The following is a 14,109-nucleotide window of genomic DNA, read 5'->3' on the forward strand; positions in this document are numbered from 1 at the left end:
CGTAGAAGGAATTAAAGAAAAAACAGAGACAGCATGGACATTAACATGGAAAAGAAGGGGTTAAAAAAGGAGTTCTGCACGGTGCCTCCAACATGCGGACACTTACCCAGTTTCACCGCCTTGTTGGCCACACTGAACATCTTCATGGTGATGGAGAAATCCTCCAGATTGTTCATGAAGTGATAAAACGTCTTAAATTCCTCTATGCTGATATTCTGAAATCCAGAAGAAACACAAGGGGTAATGTCACGCTCCAGGGACACTGTGGGTCATTAGTTTTACCCCTCACACCCGTAAGACTTTGTGGCAACGGGTTGAAAGTTCATATATCACCTAAAGAGATCTGCCACTGAGGCACTGTACTTCACAGCTATTCTTCTCATATGTAAATGAGAAGTGATGAGTCAACTTCTGAAGAGAAGAGTCAGATTTTCTCCCAGGCTGCCAGTAAACCCCGCCTCCTTCTTCTGACTCTTCAAATCTCTTCCCGAGCAGGAAGGAAGTCCTCTGCCTGTCCACTTCCTGTCCTTACCAGAATGTTACCCCTCTCACTTGAAAGGTGTATTTAGCAGTGAGAAGGAAACTACAGATCTTCTAATTATTTTACCCAGCAGCAATGGGTGGTAGCGGGAGTAGGCAGATTTAAGTATTTCAGTACTTCACTTTACAGCACAATAGGGGGTAAGTAGGGTTTATTATGCCTGTTCTTGATGACAGGTTGCCCTAAGTGTCAGTTGTACAGTATAGTGATTTGGTAATTGTAGGTATATGATAGTTTGATGGGCTGATCTGGTGGCCCGTGGCTTCCACTGCCGTGGCATCGTATATGAGCACAGTTATTGTCTACCTTGCATCAAGCTTTTTAGATATAACAGGATTCCAAGAAATATAAGGGGTAAATTTCCCAGGATTAGATGTTTCTGATGCAACTGATGGGCTGCCCCAGGATCTGAGCTGGGCTGCCCCAGGTAATGTGAAAACGTTTTATAAAGTAGTGGCAGTATTCCAAATGCTAAGGCTATAGGAACCTGTCCCAAGTTAAAATTACCATTGACGGTGACACGTTTGCTTTAAAGCTTCTGAGCCACAATGCCAATTCTATACGAGAACGCCTCACAGGGATGTGGAGTCGGTAAGCCGAACCTCCAACTCAGACTCAATTTCCTGAGCTTCGAATCCAGGTCCACCAAAATGGTCACCGACTCAAACTCCACAGTCCTGTTTTCCTGGTCCCTCTAGCAGTGCGGAGATAAATGCGGCCATTTCTTCCCAGTGCCTTATTCCTCTAATCTATAGCAGAGAAGCTTCACTCCTGAGCATGTACATAAAGTGCAGCCACATTCATCTTAACTAAAAGGGGGATCAGAGTGCACAACCTGCACTTCCATAACTGATGTAACATAACTGATGAAGTGATCATTGGTGCAGGAGGCAGGAGTGCAGCTAAGAAGTTCTTGCTAATCGGCTGTTTCCTGACTTCTGCCACTGGTTATATGTGTCAATGTCAGGACCCAGATCAGAGCCTCCACAGGAGAGGACACAGAAGTGGTAAGTACTTCTCAGCTTTACTGTACTGCTCCCAGGTCCTCTCCTGCTCCTGGCGAAGGACTGCAGAGAGAAAAGGCTGCAGTGTGGTGGAAGGAGGAGGAGAGAAAAAGCTGCAGTGTGGTGGAAGGAGGAGGAGATAAAAAGCTGCAGTGTGGTGGAAGGAGGAGGAGAGAAGAAGCTGCAGTGTGGTGGAAGGAGGAGGAGAGAAAAAGCTGCAATGTGGTGGAAGGAGGAGGAGAGAAGAAGTTGCAGTGTGGTGGAAGGAGGAGGAGGAGAGAAGAAGCTGCAGTGTGGTGGAAGGAGGAGGAGAGAAAAAGCTGCAGTGTGGTGGAAGGAGGAGGAGAGAAAAAGCTGCAATGTGGTGGAAGGAGGAGGAGAGAAGAAGCTGCAGTGTGGTGGAAGGAGGAGGAGAGAAGAAGCTGCAGTGTGGTGGAAGGAGGAGGAGAGAAGAAGCTGCAGTGTGGTGGAAGGAGGAGGAGAGAAGAAATTGCAGTGTGGTGGAAGGAGGAGGAGAGAAGAAGCTGCAGTGTGGTGGAAGGAGGAGGAGAGAAGAAATTGCAGTGTGGTGGAAGGAGGAGGAGAGAAGAAGCTGCAGTGTGGTGGAAGGAGGAGGAGGAGAGAAGAAGCTGCAGTGTGGTGGAAGGAGGAGGAGAGAAGAAGCTGCAGTGTGGTGGAAGGAGGAGGAGAGAAGAAGCTGCAGTGTGGTGGAAGGAAGAGGAGAGAAGAAATTGCAGTGTGGTGGAAGGAGGAGGAGAGAAGAAGCTGCAGTGTGGTGGAAGGAGGAGGAGAGAAGAAGCTGCAGTGTGGTGCAAAGAGGAGAGAAGAAGCTGCAGTGTGGTGCAGGGAGGAGGAGAGAAGAAGCTGCAGTGTGGTGGAAGGAGGAGGAGAGAAAAAGCTGCAGTGTGGTGGAAGGAGGAGAGAAGAAGCTGCAGTGTGGTGCAAAGAGGAGAGAAGAAGCTGCAGTGTGGTGCAAAGAGGAGGAGAGAAGAAGCTGCAGTGTGGTGCAAAGAGGAGGAGAGAAGAAGCTGCAGTGTGGTGCAAAGAGGAGGAGAGAAGAAGCTGCAGTGTGGTGCAAAGAGGAGGAGAGAAGAAGCTGCAGTGTGGTGCAGGGAGGAGGAGAGAAGAAGTGGCAGTGTGGTGCAATGAGGAGAGAAGAAGCTGCAGTGTGGTGGAAGGAGGAGGAGAGAAAAAGCTGCAGTGTGGTGGAAGGAGGAGGAGAGAAGAAGCTGCAGTGTGGTGGAAGGAGGAGGAGAGAAGAAGCTGCAGTGTGGTGGAAGGAGGAGGAGAGAAAAAGCTGCAGTGTGGTGGAAGGAGGAGGAGAGAAAAAGCTGCAGTGTGGTGGAAGGAGGAGGAGAGAATAAGCTGCAGTGTGGTGGAAGGAGGAGGAGAGAAGAAGCTGCAGTGTGGTGGAAGGAGGAGGAGAGAAGAAGCTGCAGTGTGGCGGAAGGAGGAGGAGGAGAGAAGAAGCTGCAGTGTGGTGGAAGGAGGAGGAGGAGAGAAGAAGCTGCAGTGTGGTGGAAGGAGGAGGAGAGAAGAAGCTGCAGTGTGGTGGAAGGAGGAGGAGAGAAGAAGCTGCAGTGTGGTGGAAGGAGGAGGAGAGAAGAAGCTGCAGTGTGGTGGAAGGAGGAGGAGAGAAGAAGCTGCAGTGTGGCGGAAGGAGGAGGAGGAGAGAAGAAGCTGCAGTGTGGTGGAAGGAGGAGGAGGAGAGAAGAAGCTGCAGTGTGGTGGAAGGAGGTGGAGGAGAGAAGAAGCTGCAGTGTGGTGGAAGGAGGAGGAGAGAAGAAGCTGCAGTGTGGTGGAAGGAGGAGGAGAGAAGAAGCTGCAGTGTGGTGGAAGGAGGAGGAGAGAAGAAGCTGCAGTGTGGTGGAAGGAGGAGGAGAGAAGAAGCTGCAGTGTGGCGGAAGGAGGAGGAGGAGAGAAGAAGCTGCAGTGTGGTGGAAGGAGGAGGAGGAGAGAAGAAGCTGCAGTGTGGTGGAAGGAGGAGGAGAGAAGAAGCTGCAGTGTGGTGGAAGGAGGAGGAGAGAAGAAGCTGCAGTGTGGTGGAAGGAGGAGGAGAGAAGAAGCTGCAGTGTGGTGGAAGGAGGAGGAGAGAAGAAGCTGCAGTGTGGTGGAAGGAGGAGGAGAGAAGAAGCTGCAGTGTGGTGGAAGGAGGAGGAGAGAAGAAGCTGCAGTGTGGTGCAAAGAGGAGAGAAGAAGCTGCAGTGTGGTGCAGGGAGGAGGAGAGAAGAAGCTGCAGTGTGGTGGAAGGAGGAGGAGAGAAAAAGCTGCAGTGTGGTGGAAGGAGGAGAGAAGAAGCTGCAGTGTGGTGCAAAGAGGAGAGAAGAAGCTGCAGTGTGGTGCAAAGAGGAGGAGAGAAGAAGCTGCAGTGTGGTGCAAAGAGGAGGAGAGAAGAAGCTGCAGTGTGGTGCAGGGAGGAGGAGAGAAGAAGCTGCAGTGTGGTGCAAAGAGGAGAGAAGAAGCTGCAGTGTGGTGCAGGGAGGAGGAGAGAAGAAGCTGCAGTGTGGTGCAGGGAGGAGGAGAGAAGAAGCTGCAGTGTGGTGCAGGGAGGAGGAGAGAAGAAGCTGCAGTGTGGTGCAGGGAGGAGGAGAGAAGAAGCTGCAGTGTGGTGCAGGAAGGAGGAGAGAAGAAGCTGCAGTGTGGTGGAAGGAGGAGGAGAGAAGAAGCTGCAGTGTGGTGCAGGAAGGAGAAGCGGAGCCAGGAAAGGAACAGATTTTATATTTATATTGTCTGCTCTGTGGTCTCCAGTATTGTCTTCTATATTGTCTCTAGTATTATTGTCTGTTCTGGGGGTCTTCAGTATCAGTATATGATTGCTTTGAGGGTCTCCAGTACTATTATTATCTTCAGTAAGGTCTCCAGTATTATTGTCTGTTCTGAATGCAGTATTTGGTTTCTGCCGTGATATGTATTGCTGTACTGTGGCATTTATAATTACTGGGGTGGCATTTTGTGCTGTACTGTGGTTGTTGGTGCCTCTAGGGTGCTGGTTACTGATGTGGGCCATTAAAATTGAGCAGTATGACAGTATGGCCCTTGGACCAATAAATGTTGCTCATCCATGGCCCAAATCCTTAGATCAGGAATAGAACGTACATTTAAAGGAAACTTTGACATTTTTATAATTTATTATATATTTGTGGAGTTGGAGTTGGTCCATTTTATCTCGACTCTGACTCCACAGTCCTATAATACAGGCAGTCCCCGGGTTACATACAAGATAGGGTCTGGAGGTTTGTTCTTAAGTTGAATTTGTATGTAAGTCGAAACTGTATATTTTATAATGGAAGTTTTAGACAATTTTTTTTCTTTTGCCCCAGTGACAATTGGAGTTTCAAAATTTTTGGTGTAATTGGACCAAGAATTATCAATAAAGCTTCATTACAGACCCCTTACAGCTGATCACTGCAGTCTGGGACTATAGTAAAGCATCCAGAGAGCTTCACCAGAGGTCATAATGGGCAGGGGGGTCCGTCTGTAACTATGGGTTGTCTGTAAGTCGGGTGTCCTTAAGTAGGGGACCGCCTGTATACCTATAATAAATTGTTTACTGTCCCCCTAAGGCTCCTGGGACAAGTGCTCCCTCCCGTTGTGCCCCTGTCTGCTGCTGTACATTCCACAGCTTTACAGCCACCTGATATACAGGCGGCCCCCCACTTAAGAACACTCGACTTACATACGACCCCTAGTTACAAACGGACCTCTGGATATTGGTAATTTATTGTACATTAGTCCCAGGCTACAATGATCAGCTGTAACAGTTATCACAGGTGTCTGTAATGAAGCTTTATTGTTAATCCTGATTCTTATGACAACCCAACATTTTTAAAATCCAATTGTCACAGAGAGCAAAAAAGTTCTGTCTGGGATTACAGTGATAAAATATACAGTTCCGACTTACATACAAATTCAACTTAAGAACAAACCTACAGACCCTATCTTGTATGTAACCCGGGGACTGCCTGTACATGTATTTCATGCTGCCTTCAGATAGAGCCTCCCATAAAGTAGGCGCATGGCACAGCATCAAAGGGTTAAATATGTGTGTCCAGTAGAAATTTGGTGTAAGGAAAATTGTGAACTTATTTACACTGGACGGTGACATCATTGGGTTGTATTAGAACCACGGTGGTATCAACACTTGTACTGGTAGACATCCATAGCACATGAGCACTTACCTCTCCCGGAGGGATCCTGGTTTTCACATTGTTCCAGTAGATGTCATTGTCCTCCTCGTCCGTGAAGAAGAGCAGCCATTCTGCAAAGTCCTCCTTCCTCATGAAGTCCAAACCCTTGGAGAACTGAGCAAACTCCATTTCTTGAACCTCAGTCTGCAGATTTTCAATGAACCTAAAAAGGGAAAAAAAATAGTGAGAATGGCTTCATAATTTTGTGGGTTTTTTTTATACATCTTCCAAATCAAAATCACTAAAATGGATGAAAAGTAAAAAGTTTTTCAACCTTTTATGACAACATTAACTTTGGAAAGTTGTGACCACTGGGAATTTTTCATGAAAGAATCTGCCGTGCTACGCCCTAGATGAGTCACTAGAGGGCGCCCATGTTCCACTCTTCTCGCTGCACATCTGTATAGTCTGGGACTGAAATCTTCAGAAGTTTTTATGTCTAAAGCAAAGTTTGATGGGGATGACACTTAAGACTACCATACCCCCATACACATAGAGAAGCGGAGCTCTTTCTTCTTGAATTTTCTATACCTCAACTGCAACAGCAGCAGAATGGAGGAGATGATACAGCAGTACCGAACAGTATAGCTGTAAAATCAGGATTGCAATAAGATTATACACTTACAAGAAGCTGCAGTCATGTCTAGGTGTGCCTACAGCTCTCCCTGCTGGTATATCAGCAGTGTCCTGCTTACCAATGGATCAGATGATGAATGCCACAAACATAATAGCTTTATTATGTAGCCAAAAGAGGTTGTACCAACTTTTTAAGTTATCCACTATCTACAGGATAGGAAGTAACAAGACAACTGGTGAGGGTTCGACTGTTTTGATCAAAAAGATTACCGAGGGTTCGTTCTCGTGATCGCTGGCTGTGGTCCCAGAGGTAAGACCCTCACTGATCACTTTGTTATATCTTAAATAGTAGGTACAACCCCTTTAAGAGGGGGGTGTTTCTGTTTATACCGATTCATCAACTTTCCTTAATTTTTCACAAGCCGTGTGCGACCTTATTAGAACAAGCTGCACAATACGATAGCATGGAGTTCCTGCCATGAGATCTAACAATATGGCAGTGGTTATTACCTGCCGTTATACGAATAACAAGAGGTGACAGGGTAATATTTACTGAATTAGACTAAACCTGGCGAGTGCCCATGAGGACATGGCGCTATGTACATTAATACCGCCGCTGATTAAATGAATTATTCATGAATACGTTCCTGATAAGCTCCGGGCTCGGCCCTGGTAAGACGTCAGGACTCCGAGACTACGGGCAGCTGCTCAAGACGCCGACACCTCACAAGTTACAATTAGTTCCCTGAGAAAAGTCTGTGTATCTGTCAGAAGCAAGAAATTCAGAGATTTCTTAGCCTCAAAACAGCTTTATGACATTAGCTAAACTATGCCTGGCATACACCGCCACACGCTGGCCATAAGATCGGGGCTGTGAGGACAACATGTCAGTATTATTACTGTCACCTCCATGGACATATTGTGCCCATGTGTGATTGTCCGTATTCCAGATGTAACATCTGGACCCCCTTCAGATCTAACAAACGCACGGTGCCAGGCTAGAGGGAGGTCGTCGTGTTCAAAGGGTACAAAATGTCTGCTTCAATGGGGCCTGAGGTCTTATCTGCCCATTGCAACCCTGATACATTTTATTCAGGTCAAACTTTCATACAGAACAAAGTGTCTAGGAATAAGGTCTGTGTCTAGTACTGCAGATCTTCGCTGATCAGCCTGGGACTTCTCAATCTTCTTGTGCCAATATATCAGGGGAAATCCCCCTCCCAAAAAAATCTTGCCTCAACCTTGATGTCCAATTCAAGTTAGTACAGATAAGAGGACCAAAACTTAGAGGTTTGGCGTCCTCTTTCGGCAGCTTCGCCCAAACCTGATATGTTGTTTGATGGGCTGCAGAGTAGCCAATCAGGAAGCTTTACGCCCCTAGCAACTAGACATGGCTGTGACTGGCCAGATGAAAACCGTGTGGACACATCTGGCTAACCACAGCCATGCCTAGTTGCTATGTATCGCTATCTGATTGGCTCCTCTGCAGCCCTTCAAGCAACAAGTCAGAAACGGACGGAGGACGCTGAACAAAAAGTTTCGGTCCGCTCATCTCTACACGTTAAACATTTGTAGACACCTCTATTAGCAGCTTATGTCCCTCGAAAGAAAACTATCCGCCAACTTGATCTTAATCTCCCCATGGAGAGTTAGGAGGCCCTATACACATTAGCTGTTAAGCCATATCCATGGATGTGTATGTCCTGCTTTAGGCTCTCTACACTTTCCTCAAAAACTATTAGCAGCTCATAGTGGCATGATATCAGTCATACCTATCATATTATCAACTGGCTCGTAACCTACATAGATATCGGGGCTAATGTGGTTCACGTAACTCAACCAGCAACTGGGTGATTGCTTGTGCCCAACTTGCCGAAATCCAAGTTTGATAACACATCTGGCATCGGGAATGAGTTGGGACATTTCCATATGCAAGATGCATCACCAGATTCAAGATCAAAATCATCAGATGTGGCCAACTTTCCTCCAAATGGTATAAAAGAGAACTCATCACCCACAGCAACAGATTTAATCTATAGGCCAATTTTGTGTTTTTTGCCACTGTAGAGGGACCCCTGGTTATGCTGCAGACCTCCTGAATCGTAGCTCGTTCGTGCCTTTGCATGTAATATTCATGTTCCATTACGCAATTTTTTTTTTTGTTTCACAGATTAAAATAGTAAAAAGATCCGTAAACCCGACCAATCTTTTCTCACGTAATGTTCCCCATCTGACAGGTGTCTCCTTCATCTCTACAGAAAGGTTTTTTTTTTTAGGCAGACAGGTGTCGTGTTTCTGTATTCAGCCCTCTTCAGAGCTGTCAGTACACTGTTATCTCAGCGCCTAAGAGCTCTCATGTGGGTCCACTCAAACCCTGCCATAAAAAACGACGACTCCATGCAAAAACAAATGCGTATCAAGCCGACATACTTCAGGACGGCGGAGACTTCTTCGACAAACTCATGACGGATCTGGAAGTCTTCTGGCTTTCCCGCCAGGGTAGAGATTTCCCTGGGTGAAATGATGTGTTCTTCTAAAAATCCCATCCGTCATCTCCTGTACAAACAGCGTGGGGTAGATCAAACACCCAACAACAATGTTCTGTGTGAGGCAAAAAAACTTCATCCCCAAAGCTGTCCGTGAAAGATCGGAGCTTACAGACGTGCCGGGTTTCCATTATTCTGTAGGATGATGTCAAAAGTGCTATTTACTCTGCAGCTCTGATCTCCTCCTCAATGTGCCCCGCATTAAATAAACTCCACTGTCAGCCCGTGATATATAGAATGATAAGAAACACATTCCACTTCCCCTCAATAAGTGACAATCTTGAAAATTACCAGGATTAGACCCTACACTTAGCCTGCAATCCTTAGAGTGAGATGTGGGAGTAAATCCTGATAACAGGCTTCTGTCTGTGTGGTACATACAATCCTACTGCACCGACTGTCCAAGGAAAGTATGCGCTGTTATCAAGGCAAAGATGTCATGGGGGGCCAAATGGAATTGGATCTGCTCTAGAGCTAGGGATAGAGAATAACAAAACAAAAAACAAACCTCTGATGAGATAAAAAAGGCTCGAAGTTTTTACTTTTGAGAACGACAACTTTCATGGGTTTTATATGCTAATTAGTCACAAGCACTAAAACATGCAAAAGGTATACAAAAGCAACAAAGTATAAAAAAGGTCAGAGATGGTGAAATAAAGTTGATTTAGGAGGTAGATCTGTTGACAGGGCAGATGTAGGGTTCTTGCAAGCTTTCTGGGTTTTTGATACCAACCAGAACAGTATGAAAAAATACTGTATCTGTTCAACGCTGAAGAACCCAAGTTAAAAGATTAGATCCAGGAGAGCAGCCGTGGCACCACAATAGATGGAAGTCATGATACAAGTGTGGACAGAGCCTACACCAGACTCATTCTACTAGGACCACAGCTATTTTTGGCATCTTCTGAGGAACGTAAGGCTCCCCGCTCAGAAGCTCTCCACCTAAGGTGCCCTGAGCTGATGTGAGGAAGCCACGTATAAAAGTATTGATAGCTTATCGGCTGGAGAGAAGGAGCCACTTGCAGAATAGCGTCCATTATTCGCTGCTGAAGCACAACAACAGAATCATTCCACCACTGGGATCGGGCTCCTGGATTGATCATTCATGATAGACTTTTTGAGAGATGTTTCTTCTTACAGAGATCCAAAAAGAAAGAAATTCCTACAGCACAATGCAGTTTTCCGAAGTAGAAACAATTCTTTATTAGGAACAAATAAAACCCCTACTACACAAATGGTCAGAGACTGACGCGTTTCCAGCTATCTAGCTCTTATAATAATAATAATTCTTTTTTTATATAGCGCACACAGATTACGCAGCGCTGCACAGAGTTTGCCAAATCGGTCCCTGTCCTCATGGGGCTCACAATCTAATCAACCTACCAGTATGTTTTGGAGTGTGGGAGGAAACTGGAGGACCCGGTGGAAACCCACACAAACAATCATAGTTACAATAGCCATTTATTCTTACAGAATGGAGTCGATCACTGCAAGAGACCACCATCAACTTGTGAACTTCTATCTCTTTAAAGAACAGATAGGCAGAGCATGCATGTGTATAGGACGTTCCTTGGGAATACCAGTCAACCAAGCGAGAATTCTGCTGACCGCTAGTACATGGCTGGCTTGGTTCCCTTGTTGGATTTCCCCTATTGTGTATTCCCTATAATTTGCAAATGCATTACTATTATTATCGAGAGTTTCCATATTTCTTGTGTTATTTTTTATGTTCTTTTAATATAACACCGGACTTATTTATAAGAATACCTGTAGAAACTGGAATACTGCAACTTATCTCGTCCTCCACGTCCAAAGAAATGAACTAGTAAGGTAGTGTTGATGTCACTGCCTTCCAACAGGGTCTCCTGCAAAACACCATCAGATATAAAGTTACTGTTGTGTCCATCATTGCTAATAAACACCTGAATATAAAGCAGGGAGATCACAGACATGTAACAAGGTTATTCAGGAAACCCTCAAATGTACCCCTCCAATCCTGACTAGCTGTTCATATTCTTTAATAGGACCACCCATAGATCACAGTTATTTTAATTATGGGTGGTCCCTCAAACCATTCACTAAATATATGAATTAGGATGAACATTCCCATTTAATAAAAAGTGATGGCATAACAATTGTATATGGATAGGACAATACAGCAGCAGCATACAGAACATTATAGAGCAGCAAATATCCAGCATCTGTAAGTCTGCTGCAGTTTGCCTGGTTTATGATTTCTTTTTATTTGGTGAAAATTGTGTCCGATGCATAAAATAGGCCATAATTTGTAGCTTAGTGGGGCTCTGACACGAAGGAAGACCCGAAATGATCAGCTGATTCCAATGCTGGAATCAATACATCAAATTTACCCAGAAGAGGCAATTTAATCTTCGCGTATTGGCCAAAGGGTGTTAACGGCGCTTAGCATCATTTACATGAATAAATAAAGCCTACCACAAAAACAGATATATTGTGTATTTTGTAAAAAAAAATCCAATTTCTTGGGGTAGCGCATTCCAGAGATCTGGTGCAACACAAGTAAAGTCTTGGAAACAGCAGTGATTGTCCTAGATAATCTTAGATTATTGGCAGAATAAAAAAAGCAGAGGTGGGGGGTGAACATAGATAAGACAGAAAATTTAGGGAGCTTAGTAAATTATACTCCAAGGTGAATTGTGCGTCATCAATACAGATATGGTCCTAAAAGGCAAAACTGTTTATAGTTTATCCACGGGATGTGTAGAGAAAGAAACGGACCAACTTCTGAACCGTGAACAGCCCCTATAGCATTGGCATTTGGGCCAATGGTTCTCTGGTGAATAGTCTATATTTACTTCCATGGAGACAGGTATTGTAGCATAAGGCAGAGCCGCTGATTTGCAGAACATAATCCGGTGTGAGGTAAGGCCTGTGGACACATCGCATGTCAAGCTTCCTAGAGAGCAGTATAGTAATGGTAAAGGAATTTTAAAGCAGGAGTCTTTGTGAGTGACTTCAGCGCACGCTACACATAAGTGCTGCTCCATTCTCCCAGCGATTCATACTTACATGTGTTTATTCTGCCGCCTCCACGCTAGAAATCTCTCTCGTAGAAATTTGCACCAACAAAAAAGAGAATCGGAAAAAAGCTTTGCAACGTTCAACAGATGTGTGTCCAAATACAGTCATGAGTGATGAGGAATGGAGCAGAGGACACGGCCAGGAGGGGACCTCCAGACATGCCTTACATTGCTTCATAGCCTCTAGCCATAATAAGCAATGGGGAAACTACATGAAAGCAGAAACCTCTAGTACAATAGGATACTATAGGATAGTTTACTACCAGCTATAACGTACATGGGTTTATGCTCATAATACACTATCTTGTTAACAAATTATAGAGACATATTAAACATACAGTCCACCTAGAGGGCAGCAAGTTATAGGGCTGCATGTTATAGAGCAGCAGGACATACAGGGAAAAGATTCAGTGTAAGGGTGCATTCACAGGACCGTTAAGGCAAAGTAAATCCTAAATGTCTCCCATATGGCGCCCAGCTTGGTACGGTGAACACAACGAGTGCTCACGATCCAAGCCATGGCCGCAAAAAAAAAAAACAAAAACATAGTATGCTCTATCTTTGGCCATGAGTACAGCCGTGGAGCCTTATTTTCTATTGAGAGGGGAGAGGTCACCCCTCCTCTTCTCGAAGCACACCACCATATGCCCGTTCGTCTAAAGCTAGACGGGAATACGTAGTTGTGAACGCACCCATACTTGTCATTTTAGACAGGCAATAAGTACGATTGACTCCCTTACTGGGGGCATATGGCCACTCCAGAGTTTGATTAAAGCGATTAAAAAAAGAAAGTAGCTCCATTGTGACCGATGAAACAAAAACTATTTACCGTATATGAAAATTCATTAAAACCACGTGCACACAAAAAAAATAGGAAAAACTCAGTTGACGCGTTTCGGACAAGTCATGCAAAATGACTAAAGATGAGTAACCTTTCCAAAACGCACTGATGGAATTTCAATTTCTATTTTTGGATGCACATGGTTGGATTCTTTTTTTGGTTTTAATCATCACACTGGAGCTTACTCTCCTTTTCTATTACTGGAGGACCCGTTCTAAACGTCTGGCGTGCAACACGACAATTCCCCTTATTTCTTTTACCCGAGGAGCAGTATACAAATAATCAGTCATCAGATGCAGTGCTAATAGACGGCTATTTGTGGAAGAAATTCATTACTAATTCACTACCGATTTATGTGCTTAAATTGGCAATTTAGGCAATTATAGCAAATTTGCATCAAACAAGAGCTGCATAACCTTTCCTCTACTCCCCAGAAACTACAACCTACAGACCAGAGAATGACTGACCCTGCCGGCCCCAGATTAAATACATATATATATATCCGTATATACTCGAGTATAAGCCGACCCGAGTATAAGCCGAGGCCACTAATTTTACCACAAAATACTGGGAAAACATATTGACTCGAGTATAAGCCGAGGGTGGGAAATGCATTGGTCACAGCCTCCCCAGTATATAGCCAGCCAGGCTCTGCCTCAGTGTATATAGCCAGCCAGCCCCAGTGTATATAGCCTGCTAGACCCTGCACCAGTGTATATAGCCTGCCAGACCCTGCCCCAGTGTATATAGCCTGCCAGACCCTGCCCCAGTGTATATAGCCTGCCAGACCCTGCCCCAGTGTATATAGCCTGCCGCCGCTGCCGGACAGATCGCACAGAAGATATACAGGGGTCACCGGAAAGGTGAGTTTAGATATATTTATTTTTTTGACTCGAGTATAAGCCGAGTTTGGGATTTTCAGCACATTTTTTGTGCTGAAAAACTAGGCTTATACTCGAGTATATAAGGTATACACATACATAAAATAAAAAGGATTTAATTTTATTTAATCAAGTGGAGTGTGAAAACATGAGAAGGAGCGAGTTTTCGCTTATAAATCTTTGAGTATGAACTAAGCAGCTAAAGGTTATAGAAAGAATTAGAAAGTCATTGACTATACATTATGCTTAAAGAAGACTTATCAGCAGAATTTTACCACAATGACTTGCAATGTCTGCTGATAAAGGATACATGTCTTTCCCATATTAACTAAAATTAGCTGCCAGGTGGGCACTGTACTTTAATTACAGTCGTTTTTCTGATAGGCAAATTAGCTTTTCTGACTCATGTCTTCTGGCTCTGAGTCTTTTGACTGACAGCTCTGTCTTGTCCTACATTCATGTCATGTGACCAGA

The 14,109-nt window shown here is 44.8% G+C and overlaps 1 protein-coding gene across 2 annotated transcripts in view; it reads right to left on the bottom strand.

Annotated features, from left to right (window-relative positions):
• Positions 1-14,109, bottom strand: part of MICU2 (mitochondrial calcium uptake 2) — a 172,901-nt gene that overhangs the window by 3,565 nt on the left and 155,227 nt on the right. For both annotated transcript variants that reach the window (XM_072134296.1, XM_072134295.1), the window contains 3 exons: positions 10,622-10,719; positions 5,724-5,895; positions 107-215 (listed from right to left, as the gene is read on the bottom strand). In XM_072134296.1, the coding sequence (XP_071990397.1) occupies positions 107-215; positions 5,724-5,895; positions 10,622-10,719 (379 nt within the window). The remainder of the gene's footprint in view (positions 1-106; positions 216-5,723; positions 5,896-10,621; positions 10,720-14,109) is intronic.

This window comes from Engystomops pustulosus, chromosome 2 (assembly GCF_040894005.1).
Source record: "Engystomops pustulosus chromosome 2, aEngPut4.maternal, whole genome shotgun sequence".
Lineage (NCBI taxonomy): Eukaryota > Metazoa > Chordata > Amphibia > Anura > Leptodactylidae > Engystomops > Engystomops pustulosus.